This window comes from Sus scrofa, chromosome 8 (assembly GCF_054392235.1).
Source record: "Sus scrofa isolate SSC_HxYL_T2T_F1_AM1 chromosome 8, Sscrofa_HxYL_maternal_Yorkshire_Landrace_v2.0, whole genome shotgun sequence".
Lineage (NCBI taxonomy): Eukaryota > Metazoa > Chordata > Mammalia > Artiodactyla > Suidae > Sus > Sus scrofa.
This window is the reverse complement of record NC_139390.1, coordinates 131,706,412-131,733,276: the sequence shown is the minus strand read 5'-3', so window position 1 is coordinate 131,733,276 and position 26,865 is coordinate 131,706,412. Positions and strand designations below refer to the sequence as shown.

General features: G+C 39.3%; 1 protein-coding gene and 1 long non-coding RNA gene across 31 annotated transcripts in view; one reads left to right on the top strand and one right to left on the bottom strand.

Moving 5' to 3' along the window:
- The window catches only part of LOC146401056 (uncharacterized), a 35,040-nt gene extending 12,845 nt beyond the window's left edge, over positions 1 to 22,195 (bottom strand). The window contains exon 1 of the long non-coding RNA XR_014813361.1: positions 22,063 to 22,195. This is a non-coding gene — a long non-coding RNA (uncharacterized LOC146401056). The remainder of the gene's footprint in view (positions 1 to 22,062) is intronic.
- The window catches only part of PDLIM5 (PDZ and LIM domain 5), a 216,586-nt gene continuing 204,321 nt past the window's right edge, over positions 14,601 to 26,865 (top strand). For 21 of the 30 annotated variants that reach the window (XR_014813356.1, XR_014813357.1, XR_014813358.1 and 18 more), the window contains exons 1-2: positions 14,601 to 14,654; positions 18,363 to 18,501. Coding sequence is in view for 27 of the 30 variants with exons in the window: in XM_021101756.2 (XP_020957415.2) it covers positions 18,406 to 18,501 (96 nt within the window). In the remaining 3 variants the exon portion in view is untranslated. Of the gene's footprint in view, positions 14,696 to 18,362; positions 18,502 to 26,865 lie in introns of all 30 variants that reach the window. The other 9 variants (XM_084973435.1, XM_084973425.1, XM_084973423.1 and 6 more) reach the window with 1 other exon arrangement.

Sequence of the window (26,865 nt, the reverse complement as noted above, 5' to 3'; positions counted from 1 at the left end):
TGGAACTCACCAGGGAATTTTTTTTTTTTTTTTTTTTTTTTTTTTTTTTTTTACTTCAAAACTAAGAAGTGAAATAGTTTTGGTGAAAGTATTTACCACCAACATTGTATTTGCATATAAGATAACCACACGTCAATATTCCAGAGATGTTACTGCGAATGCTATGGCTCAGGAAATTCCTCAGCATCCCCACCATTTGTTACTGCATGGTCTACTAGCCAACCATCTTGGAGCAGATTAGCAGAGAAGGAAGCTGCTCTTTAAAAATATCAGAATCAGAATGTGTTGACCATTTTTGGGGGGTGGAGGGGCTGCACCTATGGCCTATGGAAGTTCCCAGGCCAGGGATCAAATAAGAGCCACAGCTGTGACCTATGACGCAGCTATAGCAACACTGGATCCTGAACCCACTGCATCACAGTGGGAACACCCTGTTGACAGTTCTCAAGGTTGCAGTGCCCTTAAGGGTACAGGTCCAACCCAGGATTATTCTTTGGGGTGGAAATGATTTTTAAGAATTTATGTCAGGGGGCAGATATTTGATCTAGTCAAATTCTTATGGATTGGTCAGGATTGGGTTAGAAAGGAAGCCACTTAGAACAAAGGAAAGAAGTCCAATACTCCTGGCTCTGTTGATTAGTGACTCTTGTTATTCTGTGAGAGAAAGAGAGTTAATGAAACAGAAATTGTAATTCTATTATCTGAGAGCTGTTGAAATGGTTTCAATTCTCAACCCTTTAGTAAGGAAAAGCCAACATAGTGATAATAAATTGGTAGCGTGAGCATGCACAAAGGAGAAACAAAGGGTATGTTTGATTAATCCTATACAGAAACAAATATTAATAGACTCAGTAAGTTCACAAAAGATGAAAAAAATATTTTGTGCATGTTCAAGTTGAAAATCTAAGTGAGAACAATGGTTCTTTGGGAGGCTCTCCTATGGAGATTGGATTGTAGGCTAGTCCTCCTTCAACAATCCCAGAAAAAAGCCAAAGTCCTTTCTCTGAAAGCTGGAAAAACAGGAAAAATCTGTATTTGTGTTTTGCTAGTATTCAAGTCTAAATGACCTGAGGGATAGTAGATAGCATACCCGGAGTCAATAGTTTCTATGCAGATTGCTTCCCAAACGTCAGCAAGGGGCCTAGGAGTTTCCCTTCAAATGGAAGACATTAATTTAAAATGCTGCTTGGCATATGCATGCTATTGTATATGGAATGGAAGGTCAAAGGGAACCTGCTGTGTAGCAAAGGGAACTCTCTACTCAATAGTGTATGATAACCTGTATGGGAAGAGAATCGGAACAAGAATGGATATATGTTTATGTATTACTGAATCACTTTGTTGTTCAGCAGACATTATCATGATATTGAAAATCAACTATGCTTTAAAACTTTAAAAAAAATGACAACAAATTAAGTGTTAGGTACACTACAAGCTTAGAAATTGGATATCTTCATAGCAAAGTGTTTTAGTAGTGGGAATAAATGGAAATTAGGAAATTTAACCAGGAAAAGTTTGAAAGTAAGCCCTTGTTAATGCTCTCCCAGCCTGGCCTGTTAAAGCAGTCCTCAAAAAGGGAAAAGTCCATCTGGTTACCCCAGTAGGGTGAGGGTCTCCTTAACTGCGTCCACCGTATTTTACTGGCTTCTGTTCTGGTCGAGCAAACCTCCAACCTAAATTTTACTTTTTAATTAAACTTTGCCGGAAGCGAAATGACCTGAACCTTCCAGATTGCTTCACAAGTATCTTTTATTGTAAATTAATAAATGGAACTTTTGGGTTTTTCATGAGCTTCTAGTGAACTTCACTCTTAGCATGGATGTGTCCCTGAAAGTCTGTCCATTCCATAGCTGGACTAATCAAAGTGCATTTCTGGACATACTCAGTTTTCAATGATGGAGACCTCACAAAGATTTACCTTCCCTGAGAATTCCAATCTGACAAAAAAAAAAAAAAAAAAAAAAAAACCCTACCAACTGCTTTCTCTTCTTCTCTTTTCTATTCTTTTTTTTTTAACCAACTCTCTAAATGCAACGTGGATGAACTAAAACCCACATTCCTTCACTGAACACGGAAAATAGTTTGTGAAATCTTATCATGTGTAAAACTTATTTTTGTTTAAAACTATGTATAAAACTTTAAATTTATATTACTGGTGGTAATGGCTGAGGCTAGGTAATGGATACATGGGGAGTTTCATATATTATTCGTTCTATTTTGTGTCTGAAAATTTCACAATAAAAAGTAAAACAAAAACAAATAAAAAGATAGATCAGGAGATTTAAAATTCATTTTTAAAGAACTTTCTAAAATTGAGGGAAGGTGATTTGTTCACTGCCTGGATTTTCAGTGTATTTGTCTTCACAACAAGCAAAACTTGAGCTCAAGTTACCCAGGCAATGCTATCGGGTGTCTACAGGCTCTGCCCCATGCTGTATGCTGTTTCTTTGCCAGGAGGCACTATATTTGGATCTATGTGTAACAGTTGATACTTTGGCTCAAGTTGTAATGAACCAACTCATTTCTTTTCTAGGAGGGGTAGATACTTGTTTGCCCCTGTTGATCATATTGACATATCTGTGCAACAGATAGGATTTTGATTTTCCTAGGGGTGTTTCTGCTTTCTTTTAAAATAACTAGAAGTTGCCCATGACACTTTTCAGAGGACTAGAACAAACAACCCCCAAATTTATATGGAACTATAAGAGACCCAGACTTGCCAAAAGTAATCTTGAGATAAAAATAAAAACCAAGGAGAAGGCATAATTCTCTCAGACTTCAGACAGTATTACAAAGCTACAGTGATCAAGACAGTGTGGTACTGCTACAAAACAGACTTACAGACCAATGGAACAGAATAGAGGGTCCAGAAATAAACCCAGACACTATGGTCAATTAATTTTTGACATAGTAGGTAAGAATATATAATGGGAAAAACACAGTCTCTTCAGCAAGTGATGATGGGACAGCTGCATGTAAATTAAAGAAACTAGAAAACACCATCACACCATGTGCAAAAATAAACTAAATGGCTTAAAGACTTAAACATAAGACATGACACCATTAAGTTCCTAGAAGAGACATAGGCAAAACATTCTCTGAAATCAACCATACAAATGTTTTCTTAGGTCAGTCTCCCATGGCAATAGAAATAAAAATGAAAATAAACTAACGGGACCTAATCAAACTTACAAGCTTTTGCACAGCAGAGGAAACCATAAAAAAAAAAAAGAAAAGAAAAGACAACCTATAGAATAGGAGGATGGGAGAAAATAGTTGCAAAAGGTGCAACTGACAAGGGCTTAATCCCCCAAATATACAAACAACTCATACAACTCAACAGAAAAAACAAGCAATCCAATCAGCAAATGGGGAGAAGACCGAAATAGACATTTCCCAAAGGAATACATATGGATGGCCAACAGGCACATGAAAAAATGCTCAACACCACTAATTATAGAGAAATGCAAATCAAAACTACAATGAGGTGCCACCTCACACTGGTCAGAATGGCCATGATTAATAAATCTACAAATAACAAATGCGGAAGAGGGTATGGAGAAAAGGAAACTCTCATACACTGCTGGTGAGACTGTAAATTAATACAACCGCTATGGAAAACAGTATGGAGGCTCCTCAGAAAACTCCGTATAGAACTACCATATGATCCGGCAATCCCACTCCTGTATATCTGGATGAAACTTTCATTCAAAAAAAATACAGGCACCCCTATGCTCACTGCAGTGCTATTCACAATAGCCAAGATATTGAAACAAGCTAAATGTCCCTGACAGATGAGGGGATTAAGAAGATGTGGTACATACACAGAATGAAATACTACTTCGCCACAAGAAAGAACAAAATGATGGCATTTGCAGCAACATGGATGCAACTACAGATTCTTGTATTAAGTGAAGAAGTCAGAAAGACAAATACCATATATCACTTATATGTGGAATCTAAAATATGTCACAAATGAATCTATCTACAGAATAGTAACAGACTTACAGACATGGAGAACAGACTTGAGGTTGTCAAGGCAGAGTGGGAGGTGTTGTGATGGACTGGGAGTTTGGGGTTAGTAGATGCAAACTATTACATCTAGAATGGATAAACAATGAGTTTCTGCTGTACAGCACAGGGAACTATATCCAGTCGCTTGTGACAATGATAGAAAATTATATGAGAAAAATAATGCATATATATATTATATATATATGTATAACTGGGTCACTTTGCTCTAGAGCAGAAATTGACAGAACATTGTAAGTCAACTATATTTTTTTTATTACTCAATGAATTTATTACATTTATAGTTGTACAATGATCATCACAATCCAATTTTACAGGATTTCCATCCCACAACCCCAGCGCATCCCCCCACCCCCTCAACTACACTTCAATAAAAAATTTTAAAAATTAGAAATAAAATAACTAGAAATTCTCCTTGTACACCAAAAGTATGTCTTGCTCAAAGTTTATATATGCTCTTGTCAAGTGTTTCAGATGGTAAGTTACCAAAATGATGACACTAATTTAATTACTATATGTACAATTCAAATATTATACTATATAATATTGTATCAATTCAACATAAAATTTAAAATATGCAATTAATACATAGTATAAATAATATACTTTCTAAGTAATATAAAATTATATTTAATATAACAACATGGCTGCAAGTTTTCAAGGAACCCGACCAGATAGAAAGCTAGAGATGCCCTGTTTTTTCCCCCTGAAGATTAAATCCTACATAGAAAGACTTATCAGCCCAATAAATTTCATTAAATGAGATATTCAATGGATGTTAATTTAGAGAAGGTACCTCATTTGTCTCACTGTGGTATTTGTTTTTCCTGTTTTTCATGGTACTTTTTGCCATTCTACTTTAATAATATGGTGTGTTGAATGTGTTTGTTTAAAAAAATTATCAAAATTTTCTTGTAACATTTTATGTAGCTTTGTTTTTTTAAATTTTTTATAGATGATTCACATCATTCTGTCACTTTCTTCTGTACAGCAAAGTGACCCAGTCATACATGTATCTCTACACTTTCTTTTTCTCACATTATCCTCCATCATGTTCCATCACAAGTGATTAGATATAGTTTCCTGTGCTATACAGCAGGATCTCATTGGTTATCCACTCCAAATGAAATAGTTTCCATCTACTAACCCCAAACTCCCAGTCCTTCCCACTCCCTCTCCCTATGTAGCTTGTTTGATCTTTTTGTAGCTTATTCAACTAATACTTACTTATGCAAAGACATAAAAATCATTGCTGGAGTTCTTGTTGTGGCCCAGTGGGTTAAGAACCTCACTGGTATCCATGAGGATGTGGGTTTGATCCCTGGCCTCAGTTAGTGGGTTAAAGGATCTGGCATTGCCTTGAGCTCTGGTGTAGGTGGCTGATGAGGCTTGGATCTGGCGTTGCAGTGGCTATGGTGTAGGCCAGCAGCTGCAGCTCCAGCTCTGATTCCTAGCCTGGGAATCAGACCCCTAGTCTGGGAACTTCCATATGCCATGGATGTGGAAGTAAAAAGAAAAAAAAAATCATTGTTTACAGCATGAATTAGACCCCCATTGGGCTGAATCAGACTTGTTGAAAAAGAAATTTCAGAGATACAAAGTTCTACAATGTACTCTGTAAACATACCCACTTAGTTTAGCTAAGTACATGTGCTCTAGAGTCAAACTGTTTAGGCTCAAAATCTAGCCCTGCCTAGCTATACAACTGTAAGTTATATTAACTCCGTACTTTCTTTTCCTTATCTGAAAATAATAGTATCTAGCTCCTACGGTTGCTATGAAAATGAAATAAATCAATATATGTAAAGGATTCAAAAGAGTATCTAGTTGTTAGTGTTCAATAAGTGATAGTTATTATTCATAATTTTAATGTATGCCAAAGATATTTAAGTGTATATGCCAATGTATATAACAATATATATGTATGTAACAATGTTATGTGTTTTAATAGATACAAATATGCCACTCTTCATTTTTAGTTTATTTAAAAGTAAAATATTTTCAGAGAAAATTTGAAAAGTAAAAAAAGCAAATAGGAGTAAAATAAAATTACACCAACTTTCACTACCCAGAGGCAGCCATTGATAGCAATTCTATCTAGACTCTTTCCATCAATTTTAAAATGTGAGATGTAATGTCTAAAGTAATAATATTTAAGTAAAAATGGATGGATTTATTATTGGTGTATAGCAAAACTGCAGTTATTTTGTTAAAGCTTTTATTTATTTGTTTGTTTGTTTGTTTTTTAGGGCCAAACTCACAGCATAGGAAATTTCCCAGGTTAGGGGTCTAACAGGAGCTACAGCTGCCAGCCTACAGCACAACCACAGCAACATAGGATCCAAGCCGCATCTGCAGCCTAAACCACAGCTCATGGCTCCACCAGATTCTTAACCCACTGAGCGAGGCCAGTGATCCAACCTGCAATTTCATGGTTCCTAGTTGGATTCGTTTCCTCAGCTCCACGATGGAAACTCCTGTTAAAGCTTTTAAATCCTGAGAAGAAGCAGGCATCAAACTTTGGCTAAAATGTAGTTTAAAAATATGTTATCATGTGAAATAATCAGATTATGAAAATATTCAAAGATTCCAGTTTCATATCTCATAGATGTACAAAAAATAGTCTTGTTTACTTTCTTCATCAGTTAACCTTTGAACAGGTGGCAGAAAATGCCTTTGAGGAATTTCCCAGAATTAGTTTTAGGAAATTAAATGCCAATCGAAATGTACATATTACACACAAAGAATTTGACGTGATGTGTAAATTGGATATGTTCAGTGGAATTAAGCATAGTTCTGGTTTATGTTATTGATCCATATTTATTCTTTCATATCATTCCTTATCTTAAAAATTGTTCTATGCTTTAATTAGATTTGATGAATTGACTCATCATTCTTAGTACAGCATCCCTTACATTTTGGCTAGGAATGACATGCTTTAAAGCATTCCACTATGACTACACATGTGGATACCTTCCAAGGAAAATATTAGTTTCTTTGCTTTTCCCAGAGTATGTAAACGGATTTCAAAAATACTTAGTGGAGGTACTGTCTTTTGGGTGGAGAGATTTTACTGTAAATAAAGCTTGTTATGATTAGATTTCCCCAAAGATCTCTCCAATCTAAAATACCACTTGCTGAAATGACCTTATTTGTACACTAGTCCTGTTAATAGTTATGTCCTCATAGTTCCACCACTGATGGAGAGATACATGGAAAAGCATGAGAAATTCTAAACCCAGACAATGTGAAAAATTACCTAATGGATCAGTAGAGATTATATCAGCGGTTTGGGACAAAACCATACTTAAAGAAATTGAGACTTAAAAATGAATTAAATTAAAATTAATTTGGGGCTAATCTAAGTTTATATCATTATGATGGATTTAGTCAAGTCATAGTCTTTTAAAAAACAAATATGTGCTGCTTCATTCTCATTCTAGATGTATTAAATATTCTCTAAAAATCTGAAATTTAGAAAATTATTAAGGAAAAAAACTAACAGCCTCATAATCCCATCTCCCATGATGACCACTATATATACTTAATTATATACATAGACAAGGTCTTGACTTAAGTATTTTATTTATTTGTAACTCAGAATAATCACAACTATTACTAGCTCTTTTACTGGTTAAAAAGTTGACAATATACAAAGAAAATATTTATTTCCATATTCTAAGTGATAGTTGGTCATAACATAACCCTTTAATAGGAATGCCTCTAAAAAAAATGAAAATGCCTAATTTAAAACCTCATCAATTTAAAAAAATCCCCAAAGCAAGGTATCTAATATTTTCCTCCCAATTTTTTTTTCTATCTTTTTATGGCTGTACTTGTAGTATATGGAAGTTCCCAGGTGAGGGGTAGAATCAGGAGCTGTAGCTGCCGGCCTATACCACAGCTCAGAGTAATGCCGGATCCTTAACCCACTGAGCGAGGCCAGGGATGGAACCCAAGTCCTTAGGGTTACTAGTCAGGTTTATTACCACTGAGCCACAAAGGGAACTCCTGAGTTTGCTTTTAAAATCACTTATAAAATCACTTATATCAAGAGTTCCCGTCGTGGCGCAGTGGTTAACGAATCCGACTAGGAACCATGAGGTTGTGGGTTCGATCCCTGCCCTTGCTCAGTGGGTTAACGATCTGGCGTTGCCATGAGCTGTGGTGTAGGTCACAGATGCAGCTCGAATCCCACATTGCTGTGGCTCTGGCATAGGCCAGTAGCAACAGGTCCGATTGGACCCCTAGCCTGGAAACCTCCATGTGCCACAGGAGCGGCCCTAGAAAAAGGCAAAAAAGATAAAAAAATAAATAAAATAAAATAAAATCACTTATATCAGCGCAATATGAGACATTGCAAGTGCTCAATAAATAGGGATACATAGCATTTTAATGATTTATCCAAGGTGGTGACTATGAAAAGAATCACCAATAACACCTCAGTCAGGGACCCGAGAGGAAAAGGATGGTATCCTCAGATGTATTCAAATGAAAATAATTTAACAAAGGGATTCTGTATAGAGGTGTGAGCACAGTGACCTCTGGCAAAATGACTTAATACGTTTTCTAAGATCTTTCTTTCCTTTTCTTTCTTTCTCTCTCTCTCTCTCTCTTTCTTTCTTTCTCTTTTCTCTTGTGGCCACCCCCACAGTATGTGGCGTTCCTGGGCCAGGGAACCCTGGATCCTTAACCCACTGTGCCAGGTGGGGATTGAATCCACATCCCTGAGCTCCAAAGACAAGGCTGATCCCATTGCATCGCTGTGGGAACTTCAGTAAGATCTTTCTAAGTGAGCACTCTCACAGTGAGCATGTTAAATCTTCTTTCTTCACATTTTCCTTAACTCATTTAGTACAAATATGCAAGACATTATAATGAGCACATGGAAAACTGACGGTTTTTATTTATTTATTTATTTATTGTTTTTTTTTTAGGGCCGCACCCGAGGCATATAGTTTCCAGGCTAGGGGTTGAATCAGAGCTGCAGCTGCCAGCCTATGTCACAGCCACAGCAACGCCAGATCAGATCAGATCTGAGCCACATCTGTGACCTACACCACAGCTCAGGCAACACCAGATCCTTAACCCACTGAACCAGACCAGGGATCAAACCTGCGTTCTCATGGATACTAGTCAGATTCGCTTCCGGTGAACCACGATGGAAACACCAATTTTTAAATTTATCTCATTTTGGTTTCCTAATACATTTCTTTTTTTTTTTTTTTTTTTTTTTTTTTTTTTTTTTTTTGTCTTTTTGCCTTTTCTAGGGTCGTTCCCCCGGCATAATGGAGGTTCCCAGGCTAGGGGTTGAATCGGAGCTATAGCCACCAGCCTACACCAGAGCCACAGCAACTTGGGATCCGAGCCGAGTCTGTGACCTACACCACAGCTCACATCAATGCCAGATCCTTCACCCACTGAGCAAGGCCAGGGATCGAACCCGCAACCTCATGGTCCCTACTTGGATTCGTTAACCGCTGTGCCATGATGGGAACTCCCTAACACTTTTCCTTTTAACTCTTTTTACCAGAAAATAAACTTGGAAACAGGAAAATGAATAAGGTTTCTTTGCAGCCTATCTCATCTCTCAGGCTGGGGAGATAATATCTTGGCATTACCAACTAATTGGGCAGTTGTGCCCCAGGCCCATTTCTTACTGTCTTGACTTTCTTCAAATAATGTTTCTCTTCATACATCAAGCTTTTTCAATAATTGACTTAGATGTTTTATTTCTATCTCATCTCCAAAATTCAGTGTTCGCTATCTTTTCAACAACCCACCCACCAAATGCCTCAGTGACCTAACTTTATCTGAGCAAAACATCAGACCGGCTAAACCTGGATCTTATCAGGAGGACTATTCCTCTTCTTCTGAAGTCTCAAACTTAGAGCTTCCCCGTTCCTTTTTTAGTGCCCTTCTATCAACCCTTATTGATACCCTTCACTTACCAGCTGGCTTTTGTGGCTTATTAGAAATTGCCAGTGAAATGCATAGCCCCTTCAGAACGTGCCACTTTCAGCATCCGTTAGTTATTGATGCTCAGACTAGAAACTCTGAAACTAGTTTGAAAAAGTTTAAATTTTTTCAACATCTTCCTCAGTCACACATTTATGCACTTACCTAAGCTTCATGGATCTGTTCTTAGAGTCTTTCTCATCCATTTATTTCTTTCCACTCTCTGTGCCTGCCTTAGTTTTGGCTCTTCTCCCAGGATTCCGTAGTAAGCTTTAGAATGACAGTGTGCCTTTCTCCCTAGATTACCAAATGTTCCTTTAGGTATTAGAATAGTTAAGTCTTCTCCATTCCAGATTTTAAACATTAAATAGTCATACCTATGAGTGGTTTATTTACCTTTCGGGATGAGGACTTAAGAGATAAATTGACTTAAAGTAATATTGGAACTTTTTAAAGACTGCCACTTGATAGTTTATTGGGTACAACTATAAAAACTCATCACAGCTATGCCATCTGGTAATTTAAAGTTTCTGTGATTTTGAAGTACTGCAAGAGGATGCTGAGTCATACATTGGATAATAAAATGTTAGAGCAAACCTTTACACATGTAGGTATATATTGCATTTAGATGGAATATTCTTAAAAAAACTCTTCCTGCTAAATCAGTTAGTCTTTTGATCTACTTTATTATTTTGTTTCTACTCTAGCTTTTTGCACAGTGGTTTTGACACTGTTAAAGTGGTTTTCTTTGTGGCAAATGCCTCATTGCTTAGCCCATAGAGTTAACGAGGTTAAGGACGTCGGTCTGATTTCCCAATAGTTTGCTTATCTTCCTGCAAGTCTGTAGTCACAGACTGCCCTTCAAACCATGGCCAACCATTTCATAAATGTTAGTCATGAGGGAGACAGAGAAGGGGAGTCAGAATGGTTCAATGTCAATTCATTCTAAAGCTAGTTAAAGCATGTGCTCTATTCGAAGTGGTTCAAGAGTTTTGTTTTCTCATATAGAATTCAGTATTTATTTAATTTCTATAATTCTCTAATTATGGAAATTAAAAAATAATTTAATTGCACCTCTAAGCATTAGTTGCTATAACTTTCCATCTCTTTTCTCTGGTCCTCAAGTTGGATGGCTTATTGAATTTACTGAGATGAGAAGCACACAGTTTTGGGGTTTAGACCCTCTGCTCTACTTCTGTCCCTAATTAGTGGTGTGCCCTTGGTTAAATGCCTTAATCTCTAAGTTTCTGTTTTTCCTTTGAAAAAATACCTACTTTATATGGTTGTAAGAATTAAATAAGATAATACACATAAGTCAAGAGCATATTGGGGGGTTGGGGGGGATGCGCTGAAGGTTTGGGATGGAAATGCTACAAAATTGGGTTCTGGTGATCATTGTACCACTATAAATGTAATCAAACTCACTGAGTAATTTAAAAAAATAAAAAATAAAATTTGAAAAAAGAATATAATACATGCATAATAAAGTTCTCTATTTGTTTTTTGTGATACATAAATAAATTAATTAGGAAAGTTTCATATGGCTACTATTTATTTAACATCTACTTAGGGCTAAGCATGCTGTGCAGTGCTTTATACATGTATGTGTGTGTGTGTGTCCTACTCCTGGTGATAACCTCAAAAGTTTATTTATCATTTTCTTTAAGAAACTGAGATAAGCTCTGGCTACTGCGATGCATGTTCTCATCAGAGAACAGCGCACACACAGTAAATTGGAGAATATGGAAATATTCCTGGGGAAGTGGCTTTTAAAAATTATTACTATTATTTTCATGGCTGTGCACATGGCATATGGAAGTTCCCAGGCCAGGGATTGAATCTGACCTGCAGCTTCAACCTGTGCCACAGTTACTGCAACACCAGATCTGCCAGATCCTTAACCTGCTGTATCATAGCAGGAACACCTAGGAAAGTGGCTTTTTTTTTTTCAGGCTGCACCTGCTGCTTGTGGAAGTTCCCAGGCTAGCAACTGAATTGGAGCTGCAGCTGCTGGCTTATGCCACAGCCACAGCCTCGAGGGATATGAGCTGCATCTGTGATCTATGCTACAGCTTGCAGCAATGCCAGATCCTTAACCCACTGAGCAAGGCCAGGGATTGAACTCGTATCCTCATGGATACTGTGTCAGATTCTTAACCCACTGAGCCACAACAGGAACTCCTAAAGTGACTTTTTAAAAATTTTTTTTATTATTTTATTTTATTTTTTGCTTTTTAGGGCCCCACCCGCATCATATGGAGGTTCACAGGCTAGGGGTCAAATCAGAGCTGCAGCCTACACCACAGCCACGGCCATACCAGATGCAAGCCTCATCTACAACCTACACTACAGTTCACAGCCATGCAGGATCCTCAACCTATTAAGAGAGGCCAGGAATCAAACCTGCTTCCTCATGGGTGCTAGTCAGATTCGTTTCCGCCGAGCCATGACCGGAACTCCCCAGGAACTCCTGAAATGACTTTTAAGCATTATGCTTGAATGATTACATGAAGGGGCTACTTGTTTAAAAGGTGGGCTCTTGGAGGCCCCCTGAAAGGATGCCAGTCTAGGTGGGGCCCAGGATATTGCAGTTTTAACAAGCTGCCTACGCCATTGTGGTGCTGTTGGTTCTTTGGAGGACACTTGGATAAATATCAATCTGCGGATCCTTGAATTTAATTCATTTTCCCTACACCCCAGACTTTAAACTGTGTGAGGAGAAGGCAGATTCAGAGGCAGGCTGACATCTGTAGGCCAACGCTGCATTTGTATCTGCATTTGTATCGGTAAGCAACACTCCTCTCATTCTCAACTCTTCTTCGTTACCTGAAGATGCCCAACCTCCAGTGAGACCTCCATACACTGCCTGCAGTTTCTGATGTATTTATTTATTTATTGGGCCACGCCTGTGGTATGTGAAAGTTCTGGGGCCAGGGACAGAACCTGTACCACAACACTGACAACCCCAGGATCCTTAAGCTGTTGAGCCACTGGAGAATTCCACTTCTTGATATCTTTAATCAATCTGAGTTGATTCAGGCTCAAATGAAATCGTGTCAGCAGCAAAGAGAGGAGAAGCAGACATGGGACTCTTAGAGGGTAATTCTGGCCATTGCCCTATGCAACTGTCACAAGCTGTAATCTCTTGCAACCTCAATTTTGTTGACTATGGATGGGATGAGATTTGTCTCCCAAAGTTACCGTAAGGATCCCTACACTGTGTAGCACATTGTCCATTTATAAATGGAAGCTGTTGTTATTATTTATTTAATTATTTATTTATTTGGGGAGTGAAAAGTCAAATATGACAACATATTTTAACACATATTTAACCTTCCTTCCAACAGTCTTCTGGAGAATGTGATGAAAACTATGGACTAGCACCGTCCAATGAAAACATCATGCCTGTCGACATAGGTAATTTAAAACGTCTTAGTGTCATATTCAAAAAACAGGCAAAACTAATTTTAATTATATGTTTAACCAAACACTAAAAAATTCTTATCCTTTCAACATGCAATCAGTTTAAAATTATTGATGTATTTTACATTGTATTTTTTTATACCAAGTCTTCAAAATCCAGTGTGCATTTTTACACTTTCATTACAGCTCAATTTGGGCACTAAATTTTCAATGATTAAGTCAAATGTAGTCCTACCCAAATAATTTGTGTTTAACATAAGCATGTTACCCTGCTTCAGTTTTTAATTTAAAGCAAACTTGTGTAAAACAAACAATTCAGGGTCTCAGTCACAGTAGCCATGTTTCAAATGTTCACTAGCGGCTACCGTTTTGGACTGCATCTTCTCTAGAATTTCGTTTGTCCTTCTAGTGTATTCATGGACCTCGTGATCCGTGCTTTACATGTCACTTGGTTAAGAATTGTCTTTTTCACGTTTTATAAGGCAATTCACAGTTTTGAAGAAGCCAAAAAGTTACTTTCCATATGGCCACTATTCAAATTTACTTGTGAATAAATTCCTTGAGCTAAATCAAACAATCTTCTACAAACTGGAAACTGAACCACTGAGCTGGACTTAGAAAAGTAAGTTGAGGTTATAGTGGTTGAACCACTTTGGGCAGCTGCTCTGTATCTCGATCTTCTGGTTTGATCAGAGGACCTAACTTCTAATATTAAAGTGACTGATTTTCACCTTCCTGCTCAGTAAACTTCAGGGTCTTCACTTCTTAGGGCACACAAAGCTCTCTCAAAAAAAAACCAGGCAGTAGCCGCGGAACTTGCATACTGATAGGGATTTATCAAAAGCCCTCTCCTATTTTTAGCCAAAGCAACTGCTTGCCAATTCAGTTTCTGGAGAGAGAAATGCTTCCAGTACAAAACATTCAGGCGGGGCGGACAAAAATCCCCTAAGACTACTCCCACCGAAACTAGGTAGTGCAATTGTTTTTCCGCGACGGCTTCAGCTCGCCCCAGCAAGCCCGCGAGCTGGGCGCCGCCGCAAGCAGCCTGCTCCCAGCGCGGCGCAGCCCGGCCCGGCCCGAGGGCGTGGCCGGGAGCCGAGGGGGCGTGTCCTGGCTCGGGGGCGGGGCGGGTGGGAGGAGCCAGGAGGCGGAAGTTCCCGCGGGCGGCGGGGAAGGCGCACGCAACGGAGTCACTTGTCAGCTCTCGTCTGAGGCGGAGGCAGAGCCGCTGCGGCCCCGAGGTGAGTTGCCGTCCGCCGGGGATGTACGTCTGCGATCCCCGGTAGGAAGGAGGGAAAGAAGGGGTGGCCGTGCGCCGAGCGCTTGGGTGGACGCTCAGCTAGGGGAGAGGAGAGGCGCGCTGAGCGCTGGGAGGTTTCTCAGGTGTTCGCTGGACGCCCAACGGCTTGGGAGGAGAAGCGCCCTGGAAAAGGCGGCGCGGGAGTGGGCGCCAGGCCAGAGGACGGGCACTGGAGCCCGGGAGGGCCGGCACGAGCGCGGCGGAGGCAGGGACGCGGGACCCGGGCGCCCGGCGTGGCGAGCGCGAGCGCGGAGGGGCTCCCCGGGCACCCCCGCACCGACCTGCGATCCGGCTGCGGGGCGCCGCCGGGCACCCACCTAGGCGTCCCGGGGCACAATCGTCCTGTGCGAATCTCCGGGCGGTGTGGGTGGGAAGCGGGGCTAAACGGGAATGGCGTGTGCATTTTTTTTTATTTGCTCTCACGCCGAGAAGCGTGTGTTTCCCCCGCATATTTAGGATTGTGTAACCTGTTAGGGGGAAACTTCCGTGCGTCCAGAAATAAAAGCTTTTTTAAAAAAACAAATCTGCCGTGAACGCCGGATTTATTAGTACTTGCGTACTTGTTGGGGCTTTTTAAAGGCTGTGCCTTCGGTTCGTTTGACAATAAGTGGAAAAAGGAAGGGCGTATGGACAGGGCAGAGCTTGGAAAGAAAATTCGTGGCTGCGCTGGGCAGGGCAGGTCTAGGGTGTGATCGCCAGATCCTATCCCAAGTCCGCCTTCCTGACCACGAGGACATCGCAACCCGCCTGGCCTCGGAAACAACCCGCTCGGGAACCTTATTTGGCAAACAGGGCTAGGCGTGAACCTCTCCGCTGGCAAACTGTCTCGTCGCCTGCTTTCATCCAGTGCCTGTGGCTTTAGTTCTTTCACTCTATCTCCGCAGTCTCTGAGTCTGCGGAAAAAGAATCTCAAGATACTGCTTTAATTGCAGACTCTTCTTGTCACTCCCAGCAATTCATCAGGAGTTTTCCTTTCCCTCTTCCCACCCACCAAAGAAGCTTAGATAGAAGTGTGGGAAATACCAAGCTTCCTTCCCAAGTACTTGAGTGAAGACATCGTTCGGACTTTCCCTAAAGGAAATCCAGCACCATACAGAAGTTCCAACATTTTCTACATGTTTGAAAGCGGAGAGGCTGCTTGCTATTTCCTGCCTGCTTGGTATTTTAGGCAGACTTTGGGCATTAATAACCAGAGGAGAGACACCTGGAAAAGGCCAATAATGTTACCGTTGCTTAAGGGATCAGAATATTTTAAGGCAGGTGGAGCTAGCAAAGGGAGAATACTGGAAAGGAAATGACATGGACTAGGAATGAACTGACACGGGTTCCTGTAGTGTGGCCGTGACCTGGCCAGTGCTAGAAATTTTAATAACAAATGAGGGAAATCAGGAAGGAAACTCCAAGTAAGGGGAAGTTGCAGGTACATGGGTTAATATATGAATTAAATACATTTTCTTGTAGGGAACAATGAGATCAGAGGAAGTTGAGCCTGACTTTCACATTCTTCTCCTGACGAAGGTTAAAGATTAAAAAAGAAGGAGAGGCAGGCTGCCTGTGAAATATCTGTCGGCTTTATGCACTTTTAATTTGTGTTGTGAGCCATTATTAAAATAGTCTTTCTCTAGAAGTTCTCTGAAACTCTTTTATTACAGCAAGAAAGCAATTACATTATTTGTTGCCCCTTATGACGGCCTTACTGCTCATTTTTCACATACATCTAATAGTCTGACCTCTGGTTTGGCCTTTTCGCCTTTTTAGTGCCTGTTACGTCAGTACTGATGTAACGTATTACCGCCTGGTAGTATGCTAGTGGAAAAGCCCGTTTTCTTTCTGGGTAGATGCAGTGAGGATTTTCACTGATTTTTTTTTTTTTAAGAGCTAGACTTGAAAGCATTTGTTTGTTTGTTTTGTTTTTTAGGTTCCCAGGCAAGGGGTCAAATCAGAGCCGCAGCTGCCAGCCCACACCACAGCCACAGCAACGTGGGATTCGAGCCACATCTGCAACCTACACCACAGGTCACAGCAATGCTGGATCCCCAACCCACTGAGCAGGGCCAGGGGTTGAACCTGCATTCTCATGGATACTAGTCAGATTCTCGTTTCCACTGTGCCACATCAGGAACTCTGGTAGACTGGAAAGTTTTGACTCATTTCCCCATATGAGAAGATGGAATCTGCTTGCCTTTAATATACCCAGTAGTTCAAGTATCTCCATCTGCCACTGTTAGTTTGGGGTGATGGAATAGTAATTTTGAATGGGTTAAAAAGTAGAATAATATTTTAAGACGGGTAATATCAGGTGATAATTTAGTTGAACAGCAAAGATTTCCCAAGGACGAGTGTCTTAAACAGCTTTTTAAAAATGTTTTAAAATTATTACACATCTGGTGCATTATTGATATTTTTAAAGAGGGAAATATTTGGTTTCTTAGTATTACATTTTAGAAAATCTCCATTCCTTCCAGTTCTTCCACTCACACATGACCATCCTAACAACCAATATCAAACTTCGTCACGCTTTTTTTCTTTAGTTTTTTATTATATAAAATTACTACCACGAGAGTCATTATGAGTGCACCTCCAGCACTGAAGTGGTGGTTCTTTTCTAAAGCTCTAATTCCCTTTCATGCATTAAGATTAACCCCATATTCCTACCAGGTCTAGTCAGCCTTATTCACTGTCTGGTAACTGCTCTGCTTTTCCTGGAGGTGTGTGCATAAGCCAAAAAGTAGGTTCTGACTGAAATATCACTGTGCTAGAGTATTGCCCATCACCTGTCTGAAGAAAAAGTAAATAATTACTTTAAATAAGGAAAATACTACGCCCCCGTAAGAGGATATACAAGTTGTAGTTTATGATTGGAGAGAATAGTTTTGTGCATTAAAAAGCAACTTACTTTAAAGAATTTAGTGTTTGGAAAGCATAAATGAGAGTTTACCAATTTGCATTTCTTTTCTATGTTAGAATAACTTTGAAATTAAGTAAGTGAAACTGAAGGACTCTTGCCAACTGCAGGCAAAAGAGAATGGGGAAAATCATTTTGAATTAAACCCGAAATAAAATTTTGTTCTTTTTAAAATACAAAACCAAGTGTTATAAGGTACTTTGATTTAAAGTTGGTATGCAGGAAGCCACAAATTGTCGCAAGTTGTAAAACTGATCAAGTGTCTAGAAATATACTTTTTTTTTTTTTTTTTTTTTTTAATTTTATGGCTGCACCCATGGCACATGGAAGTTCCTGGGTCAGGGACTGAATCCGAGCCACAGCTACGATCTATGCCGCAACTGTGTCAGTGCTGGATCTTTTAACCCACTGTGCCAGCTGGGCATTGAACCCACACCTCCTCAGTGACCCAAGCTGCTCTAGTTGGATTCTTAACCCACTGTGCCACAGCTGGAACTCCTAGAAGTAACACTCTTGATATGGAATTTTTAGACTACAGAAATTGGCATGAGTTTATAGATTCTTTACTAGCTCATAGCTTCATTTCTTTGCTATAGAAGTGGGAACTTAATATGGACTTATTCTGCATATGCCCTCTTCCCCACCAAACAAAATACTGAACATAGTTTAGTTGGGTTTGTATTCAATACAGTTAAATATGTAATAGGTAAGCTTTTGTGTTAACCATCTAATTTTTTTCCCCAGATCCTTTCATTTTTTGGAAATTGGACTTTGAGCCATTAGAACCATGAGCAACTACAGTGTGTCCTTGGTTGGCCCGGCGCCTTGGGGTTTCCGGCTGCAAGGTGGCAAGGATTTCAACATGCCTCTGACAATCTCCAGTGTAAGCAAACTTTACAGATTTTATTGTAAATGTTCATTCAGTGCTTAGTCCTGGAAACCTCGGGGCTGAGTTGTTGAATTCTCTGGATGACCTGAGCTCTATTTAATAGAATTGCTTATGGGATTTCATCTCAGCAAACTTAGTAACCTGTCATAAAGGGTAGGCTGAGGAGGGAGTTTAGCAAGGATAGTAGATTTCAATTAAGCTTATTTCCCCCCATCTTATAAATAAAATGGAAAGTGTTTCATTTTGGGGCAGACCCCAAATCTTTGGACTCTTGTTCCTAATTTGGAGAATTCTCTGGACCTTAGTTTCTTCATGTATAACTGAAGGTTGCACTGTAGGATTTTCATGGACCCTTTCAGCTCCTAAAGCTGTCTGTTAAAAACTGTTGCTTAATATTGAATAAAATGACTATGTTTGGTATTGTTTCCTCAGCTCACTCTCTGGTGAAAGTAGTAGCCTACAGTAAAATGGCCAAAAGCTACTTACTTTTGAAGAGGAAACGAAGGGTTTGGATCAACAACTAGATAGCTAGCCTTTGAATAATTGAGATTGGCTGTTTACCTCAATATGGATCTAGCTTGAATGTCTTCTGGGTACATATTTTCAGGATATGTGTTCATGATGACACTGATGAGGGGAGTAACTATAGCTTTCATTTATTGAGACTAACTCTGTATAAGACACTGTTTTATCTCCAGTGGGTAATTACTGCTATTAATTACTTATATAATATTCTAGAGGGTTTTTTTTGTATATTCAGAAAATATGAATATCTATTCCCCTTTTACTTACACGGTAGCGAATTATACACACTGATCCACACATTGCTTTTCTTCTCAACAATTTATCATGGAGAACTTTCCCTATTAATATATATAGTTTTTCTGCCTTTTTTTTTTTTTTTTTTTAACCAGCTATATAGAATTCTCTTGTAGGGAAGTAGCATGTATTTAGGCAATCCCCTATCGAAGAGCATTTATATCGATTGGTTCCGGTATTGCTATTACAGGTGATGAAGCAGTGGCTATCATATATACTCAACTCTAAATATATAAATAAATATATAAATTTTTTGTCTTTTTTTTTTTTTTTTTAGGACCAGACCTGCAGCATGTGAAGGTTCCCTGGCTAGGGGTCTAAGGAGAGCTACAGCTGCTGGCCTACACCACAGCCACAGCCACACCAGATCCGAGCTGCGTCTGCAACCTACACCACAGTTCACAGCAATGCTGGATCTTTAACCCACTGAGTGAGGCCAGGGATCGAACCCATACCCTCATGGTTCCTAGTCGGATTCGTTTCCACTGCACCATGACGGGAACTCCGATATATATATATAATTTTTTGATAGGTTGTGCCAGTTTATACTTTGTGTGATACGTGAAAATACCTCTTCCCTGCTCCACAGCATTACCAACAAACTTACATTTTTGCCAGGCTCTTTATTTGCCTCATCTCATCTCATTCTCACACCAGCCTGTGAAGTGGTTGTACTGTTCTCATTGTATAGAACTGTGCTGTGAGCTCACATGGCTGATGTGGAAGAGCTGGCCTTCAAGAAATTATGCTCTGCTGCTTCCCTAGTAATAGGCTTTATCATAAATTTAGGTAGATTGTTTCTCTAGTTAGATATTTAAAAGATTATCTCTGGTTTAATTATATATGTAGTTATTTATATATGTAGTTATTATGTATAAATATATATATACACACACACTGCTTCTTATAGTGTATATATCCAACTTGATTTTGAAAGATTAAAAATAGGTTTACAACAATTACATGTCTCTGTTAAAACACTTCAAATCCCAGCTTACTGATGAATTTTTTCTTGTTTCTTGATTGTGGATTTTTAAACAGTTATTCCATCACCAGATTTTGTCTTGATTCCAGTTACTCAGATTTTACAAGAAAACACAAACCTGCAATCTAGCCTGCAAGTTTTAAGACTTTTTATGGTTGGATGAAATTTTAAATGTAAAACATCCACGTGAAAATGTGCCCTATGATTTATTCCTCTTAGAGGGAAGCAGAGTTTTTTTCCTCTTACGGAAGAGCTGTTATGAAAAAAGGAACAATATTTGAATATTGTCTGTTTTCACATGCTGTTAACATTATAAAGTTTGACTATACTAGTTTATGATAATGGACTAACAAAACTTATTGTGTAAATACTTCCATTTTTGCTAAAAGCAAAGAAAAAAGTCCAGAAACACATTGACACCCAAATGCAACAAACCTAGTCATCACTTTGCTGTTTGATTATAGAGATGCAAATAGAATGTGTAAATTTTGTGGTACCAGGCCTTTAAGAACTTTTTCAGTGCTTCAGTTCCCTGGCAGACAATCTGAGCTCCATGTTGTTGATGCTGATACAACAGGACACTGTGTACATACATATGTGCCCTCCCCGGCACCGAAGAAATGCTTTCCTTGTGTAGACAGAGTGCTAATTAAAGGATTTTGAACATACTGATTAAAAGAGACTATGGTAACAAAGCTGCTGAGTTATTTCTGTTCTCTTACAAAAAGTCTCTGCCATCTCCTGTGACCTTTTTGGGCCTTGTGCAGCGGGGCATGCAATTCATTCTGGACTGGAGAGGATGGGAAGAGGAGGGGGAGGCGAGGGAATGTTGGCTCAACTGTGCAGCCAGGCTGTTGGCCTTTCATGGTAGTTATTTTTAACCCCTTGTGTGGTTCAGTTCAAACATGCCCAGTAATATCGCCTAATAAAGATGTGTGCCTAATAACTAATTTATAGTGTTATAGTAAGATGATTAATGTTATACCTCATCTTAATTAGTTCTCTGGTTGTATTTATTCTGCCTTAATTGTGTGCAATTATTGGGATATATTTCAGTGGTCTCTAGATTATTTAATTAATAGTATCAAGAAGCAATTAAAACCTCAAAGCATGCCTTCATACATGTCATTTAGTGATTCTCTTATTTTAAGGTGTATGAAATTCTTAACAAGGGCGAACATGGTATTTTCTTGGTTGTTATCTTTTATAGCAATAGGAAATTTTTTTTTTTTTTGGTCTTTGTAGGGCTGCAACCACGGCATATGGAGGTTCCCGGGCTAGGGGTTTAATCAGAGCTGTAGCCCCTAGCCCATGCCACTGCCACAGCAATGCCAGATCCAAGCCGCATCTGCGACCTATGCCACTGCTCACGGCAACACCAGATTCTTAACCCACTGAGCGAGGCCAGGGATCGAACCTGCAACCTCATGGTTCCTAGTCGGATTCATTAACCACTGAGCCACGATGGGAACTCCAGAACCTGTGTCTTTATAGAGTTCAAAAGTATATAATTTTTCCTCTGGTCAGATATTATTTTGTTGAACTCCAAATGGCTTTTTACATTCTCTTATAACATTGGAACTCTGATAGCAAATGTATTTGAAATAGATAGGCAGCTGGGATTTGAACATTGTTTTCTTGAGTATTGTTGCATATGAATATGTTGAAAGACTTGCTTTCTGAAAGCATGCAAACCGTAAAATTTCAACATTACTCTTGTTCCCCATCGTTTTTGAATGAGTTTTACTTACTTTTTTAGTAGGTGGATTTCTAAGATTGGCAATTCTTGCAAACTTTTCTAAAGGATCCTCCAATTGCTGTAACTTCTTGATCACATGTCATGGTCTTCAGTTTCCTATTTTTACAGTGGAGCACTGGCTACTGGAGTTTGTAGGCTGCCTTTTCACGACCCCATATTTATGGAATTGCCGTGAAGCCATGGAATGTGGGCATGGGTTTCATTGTAGCAGTGTGGGTTTGTTGGTCTTTGCCAATATATTTTACAAGAAGAAATAGGAGACTTTTGTTGCACAATTCAAGGCCGTGTGTTGGCAAGTTGATGCTCCTCATGATGGAATTACAAGAAGGATAGTGTATTTGTGAATAACATTTTAAGTACAGCATCCTAGAGTTAAGATGCTCTGCTCTGTGTTATTTTCTGACTTATGATATCAGAGTTTTCCCCTTAACCGTCAGTATTAGATTTCCGAAAGGTGATTTCCCAATTCTCCGTCAACACATCTATGGCATTTCTTTAGCAGATAAAATGAGGGAAGACATTTTAATACCCAAATAATAACATTTCAGTTCTCAAGAGTTAGGGGAGGATCAGTCGTTACCAAGACAGACAGAATTTTAGTTGAATTTGAAAAGCAGAAGAAATGTACCATTTCGTGGACTACGGAGCGCTGTTTAGGAGTATAACATAGCGCAGAGAACTGTAAAAACACTGCTGTGAATTCATTGATTCGGTATTTAAAGGCATAGTGCCCAGAAACCATTGAAGAAGAGACAGAGTATTGGGGACTGCAAAGCCTGGGGAGAAAAGAAAGAAATGCATTGTTAGAAAATGTCTTCAGACCTGTCGCAAGACAATATTTGATAAAAAGGCAGAAATAACAGATAAGTGCTTCAGTGGGCATAGACCTTTGGTTGTTTGGGGGTAGCGAGTTGCCTTCCTACAGGAAGTACTAATGGAACTAGTCCTTGAAGGATGAAATCTGAACACCTCCAAGTTAGCATTTCTGTGTTGGTTTCCAGTGCAAAGTGAAGGCAAAGACTTTTCTTCCATTGCTTGTCTCTGGGTGAAGCTGTGAATATAGCTGAGTGATTCTCCAGACAGGCCAGCTGCAGCGTTTCCCTCCTGGAGGAAGGGAGAAAGGGACTTTCAGTGCCTAAGCTGAAATGGGAGAACCATCCTACCTTGAATAAATGGGCCCATTGTTCATTTTAAGCCGTTGAGTATTTTCTTTTACATTCCCTCCCAACTGCCCAGTCGTTACGCCAAGTTAGAAAGTTAATAATTTACTTTGTTTAACTCCATAATGTATATTTCACATGTATGTTCACCCTCTGCTTTTAAAATATTAATTACCTTTTGTGTGGGGGCTCAGAGACCTGCCTCTTCCCATGTGGCAGTTTGCTATCATTTGTAGGGATGAGGGTCTAGAATCTGAAGATAAATCTGGAAATGTTTTTCTAGTCTGATCTTTGTCAAGAAATGAAAATCTTTATCAGTGTATTTTTTTAAGTTAATAGTTTTAGAAAAAAGGGGCTTTTTTTTTTTAAAGTTTTTAATGACTATTGGGCATTTTGGAAATTTACTTATTAAAATAAGGAATAATCCTGGTATGCAGGATTTTTGTGTCTGATGGAGGAAACAGTATTTTAGGGATTGAGTGAAGTCAGAATAGCACTATTTATGTATGTATATATGTATTTGTTTATTTATTGGCTGTGCCTTCGGCAGGTAGACGTTCCTGTGTCAGGGATCGTACTTGCCCCACCGCAGTGATCCAAGCCACAGCAGTGACAACGCTGAGTCCTTAACCACTTGGCCACCAGGGAATTCCAAGAACAGCACTTTAGACCTAAGTGAAGGAGATTGTCATACAACCTGTTCATCTGCTCACGAGTGAGGTCTAGTGTTTACTTAGACTGAGAATCCTGAAGCCTGTAGACTTATTTTCACTTATTTATTTATTTTTTTCGTTTTTGGCTGCCCCGTGGCAGATGGTGTTCCCCCGGCCAGGAATCAGATCTGAGCAGCAGTTGTGACATAAGTGGCAGCTGCTGCAACGCCAGATCCTTAACCTGCTTTTTTGGGCCACGGATCGAACCAGTGTCTCAGCGCTCCCAAGAGGCCACCCATCCCATTGCACCGCATTGGGAACTCCTGTTTTTACTTATTTTTGAGAACTTTCAACACAAAGAGCTTGTCTTTATGATGGCTGTTGGTCAGGCTGCCATGTGACTGTGTGGTTAACCTGGTGTCTTTGAAATATCCTGTTTGCAGTAGTTCTTACCCAGATTGCCGTGTACCTCAAGGCATGGCCTTTTCCCGGGGTCACAACTGCATGGAAGAGAAATCTGATAGGAATTAGTTAATCCAGAAGCAAACATTGCTCTGGATAAAAAGGGGTTGTTTCTTTGGCACCTTATAAAAGATAATTGTGTTTCAGTTTCAGTAGGTGAGACTCTATCTAGAGCTTTGTTTAAATTTTAAAGATGTAGAAATATTGAGTATATAATATAAAGCTTGACAGGAGCCTAGCCTGTGAAATGTTCATATGTAAGGATTTGCAAATAAATGATACAATAATGGGAATGAAAAGAAGACATTAGTTTAACAAAGTAATGAGCAGTGACCATAAGTGACCCCTCATTTAAGTCCTCTGGGCACAGAGCTAATATATGACTCTTCTGGGAATTCAAGTTTGTTTTTTTGATTACAGAGTGGGAAAAATCACTTTCATATAGCACAGGTACTCTTCCCCTCTCCTTTCTTTTCAGTGGTAAAATATTGAGGTATGGACAGAGCAGAGAGTATTGAATGCATGTTTCAAGTTAGGTTTGGGAGAATTTTTTGTCAAATCATACAAAGGAATCTCACATCTTCACTTCCCCTGTCTTCTGTCACATTATTGTTCTTTTTTCTTTCTTATTGCATAAGTGGCATTGTCTATCCTTCTGCAAATACTCAGATTTCTTTTATGGCTGAGATTCTTGCCCATTTAGTGTGATAATTACTGGAACAAAGGTCATCAGCCTCATTGGCATTTAGCACATTTAGCAAGGCTAAGCAGTTGCAGCAAATGTCCCTGTCCAGCCCAAAAGGAGGAAAGTAAAGCGAGCTGGGAAAGTCGACAGGAGGAACTGAAAAGAACAAGTTAGATGGAAGGAAAAGAGAAAGGCAATTTTAAAAAGGCAACAATGGGAACAGTTGTTTACTGGGTCCAAGTTGGTACTCAAGAAATCTTAACCCTTCACCTTTTTCTCCCTTTTAAAGTTTGGTGAATTTGTGCTTTTCTTTAGGTAAGACATTTGTGTGTGTTGAAAGCCAAGTGATTCAGTAGGGTTTTGAGGAAAGAGTCTCCTGTTGCCCTGTCATTAAATTGCTCTGCTTGGAAGCAACCTATACTAGCAGTTTCTTGTGTATACTTCCAGGGATAAGCTGTACCGAAATGTGAAAATAAGTATATATCCTCACCCCCCCAACACAAATAGTGTCCTTAAAAATATACTTTTTTTTTGGCATTTTGCTTTTTTTTTCACTTAAACCCAAATCAGTAAATATATCTTCTTCTTTTTTTTTTTTTTGTACAGCTGCATTATATTTGAATTTATCATAATTTATTTAACCAGTGAACCTGTGGCATATGGAAGTTGCCAGGCCAGGGGTTGAATTGGAGCTGTAACCACTGGCCTCCGCCACAGCCACAGCCATGCCAGATCCAAGCTGCGTCTGCAACCTATACCACAGCTCCCAGCAACGCCAGATCCTTAACCCATTGAGTGGGGCCAGTGATCTAACCTGTATCCTCATGGATACGAGTCAGGTTCACCACTGAGCCACAGTGGAAGTCCATGTCTCTAATCTTTTTGTTTTAGTAACACTGTGATGTAATTTTTACATCTATATCTATATATGGCATATACGTGAGCATATCTGTCGGATAGATTCCTAGAAATGGAATTGCTGAATCAAAGGGCTCTATGCATTTGTGATTTTGACTGATACTGCCAAATATCTCTGTAGAGATACTCCTACCTGCAATTTGAGAATGCTGGTTTCCTCATACCTGTGCTAGCACATGTTTCAACAGACTTTGATCTTTCCAATCAGATGGGCCTGTTTCCATCTTTCACCTTTCTTACAGGGCTTAATCACAGGTATTCTACAGAGGACCCTATATGTTTTTAAGTGGTTCATTTTTTTTTCCATTTTGCATGAGAATGTATGAACAAAAACGTGCTGATCTTTAAAAGATTTCACGAACTTTGAGGGGATACTGTTATGTGAATTTTTCCATTTAGAGCTTTGATTAGTAATTATCCTCTATCATTTGTTTCCTATTTCCCAATGGATTTCCTCTCTCTGTTAACATATTATTTCCAATTATGGGGTGAACTTTTTTTTTTTTTTAATGGAACAGTTTTTGGCATGGTGCCCTGTCATAGACTTTCTGAAAAATTAAGCATTTAATTGAATCGAGTTTCTTTGGAGTTTCTCCAGTAGCCGGATATATTGTGTAATTTCAAATCCCGCACGTCACTAGCTCCTTTGAAAGCATGTGACAAGGTGACTGACCATAACAAGGTGTTTGGCCTGGTCCCTGGGTGTGGTAAAATTCACCCTTGGGAGCCTCACAGTGTTTTCCTATCAACCTTTATTAGCCAGTGGAGCATAGCAAGTCACAGTGGTTTATAGTGTCTCATGGCTTAGTGAGTCAGGCATTGGGAAAGCATTTAGACTTGTGGCACGATGTTTTTCTTCGTTCTACCTGGGTGTAAGCCGCAGAGCCTCTAAGGGTTGGTAGCCTCGCTGATAGGGT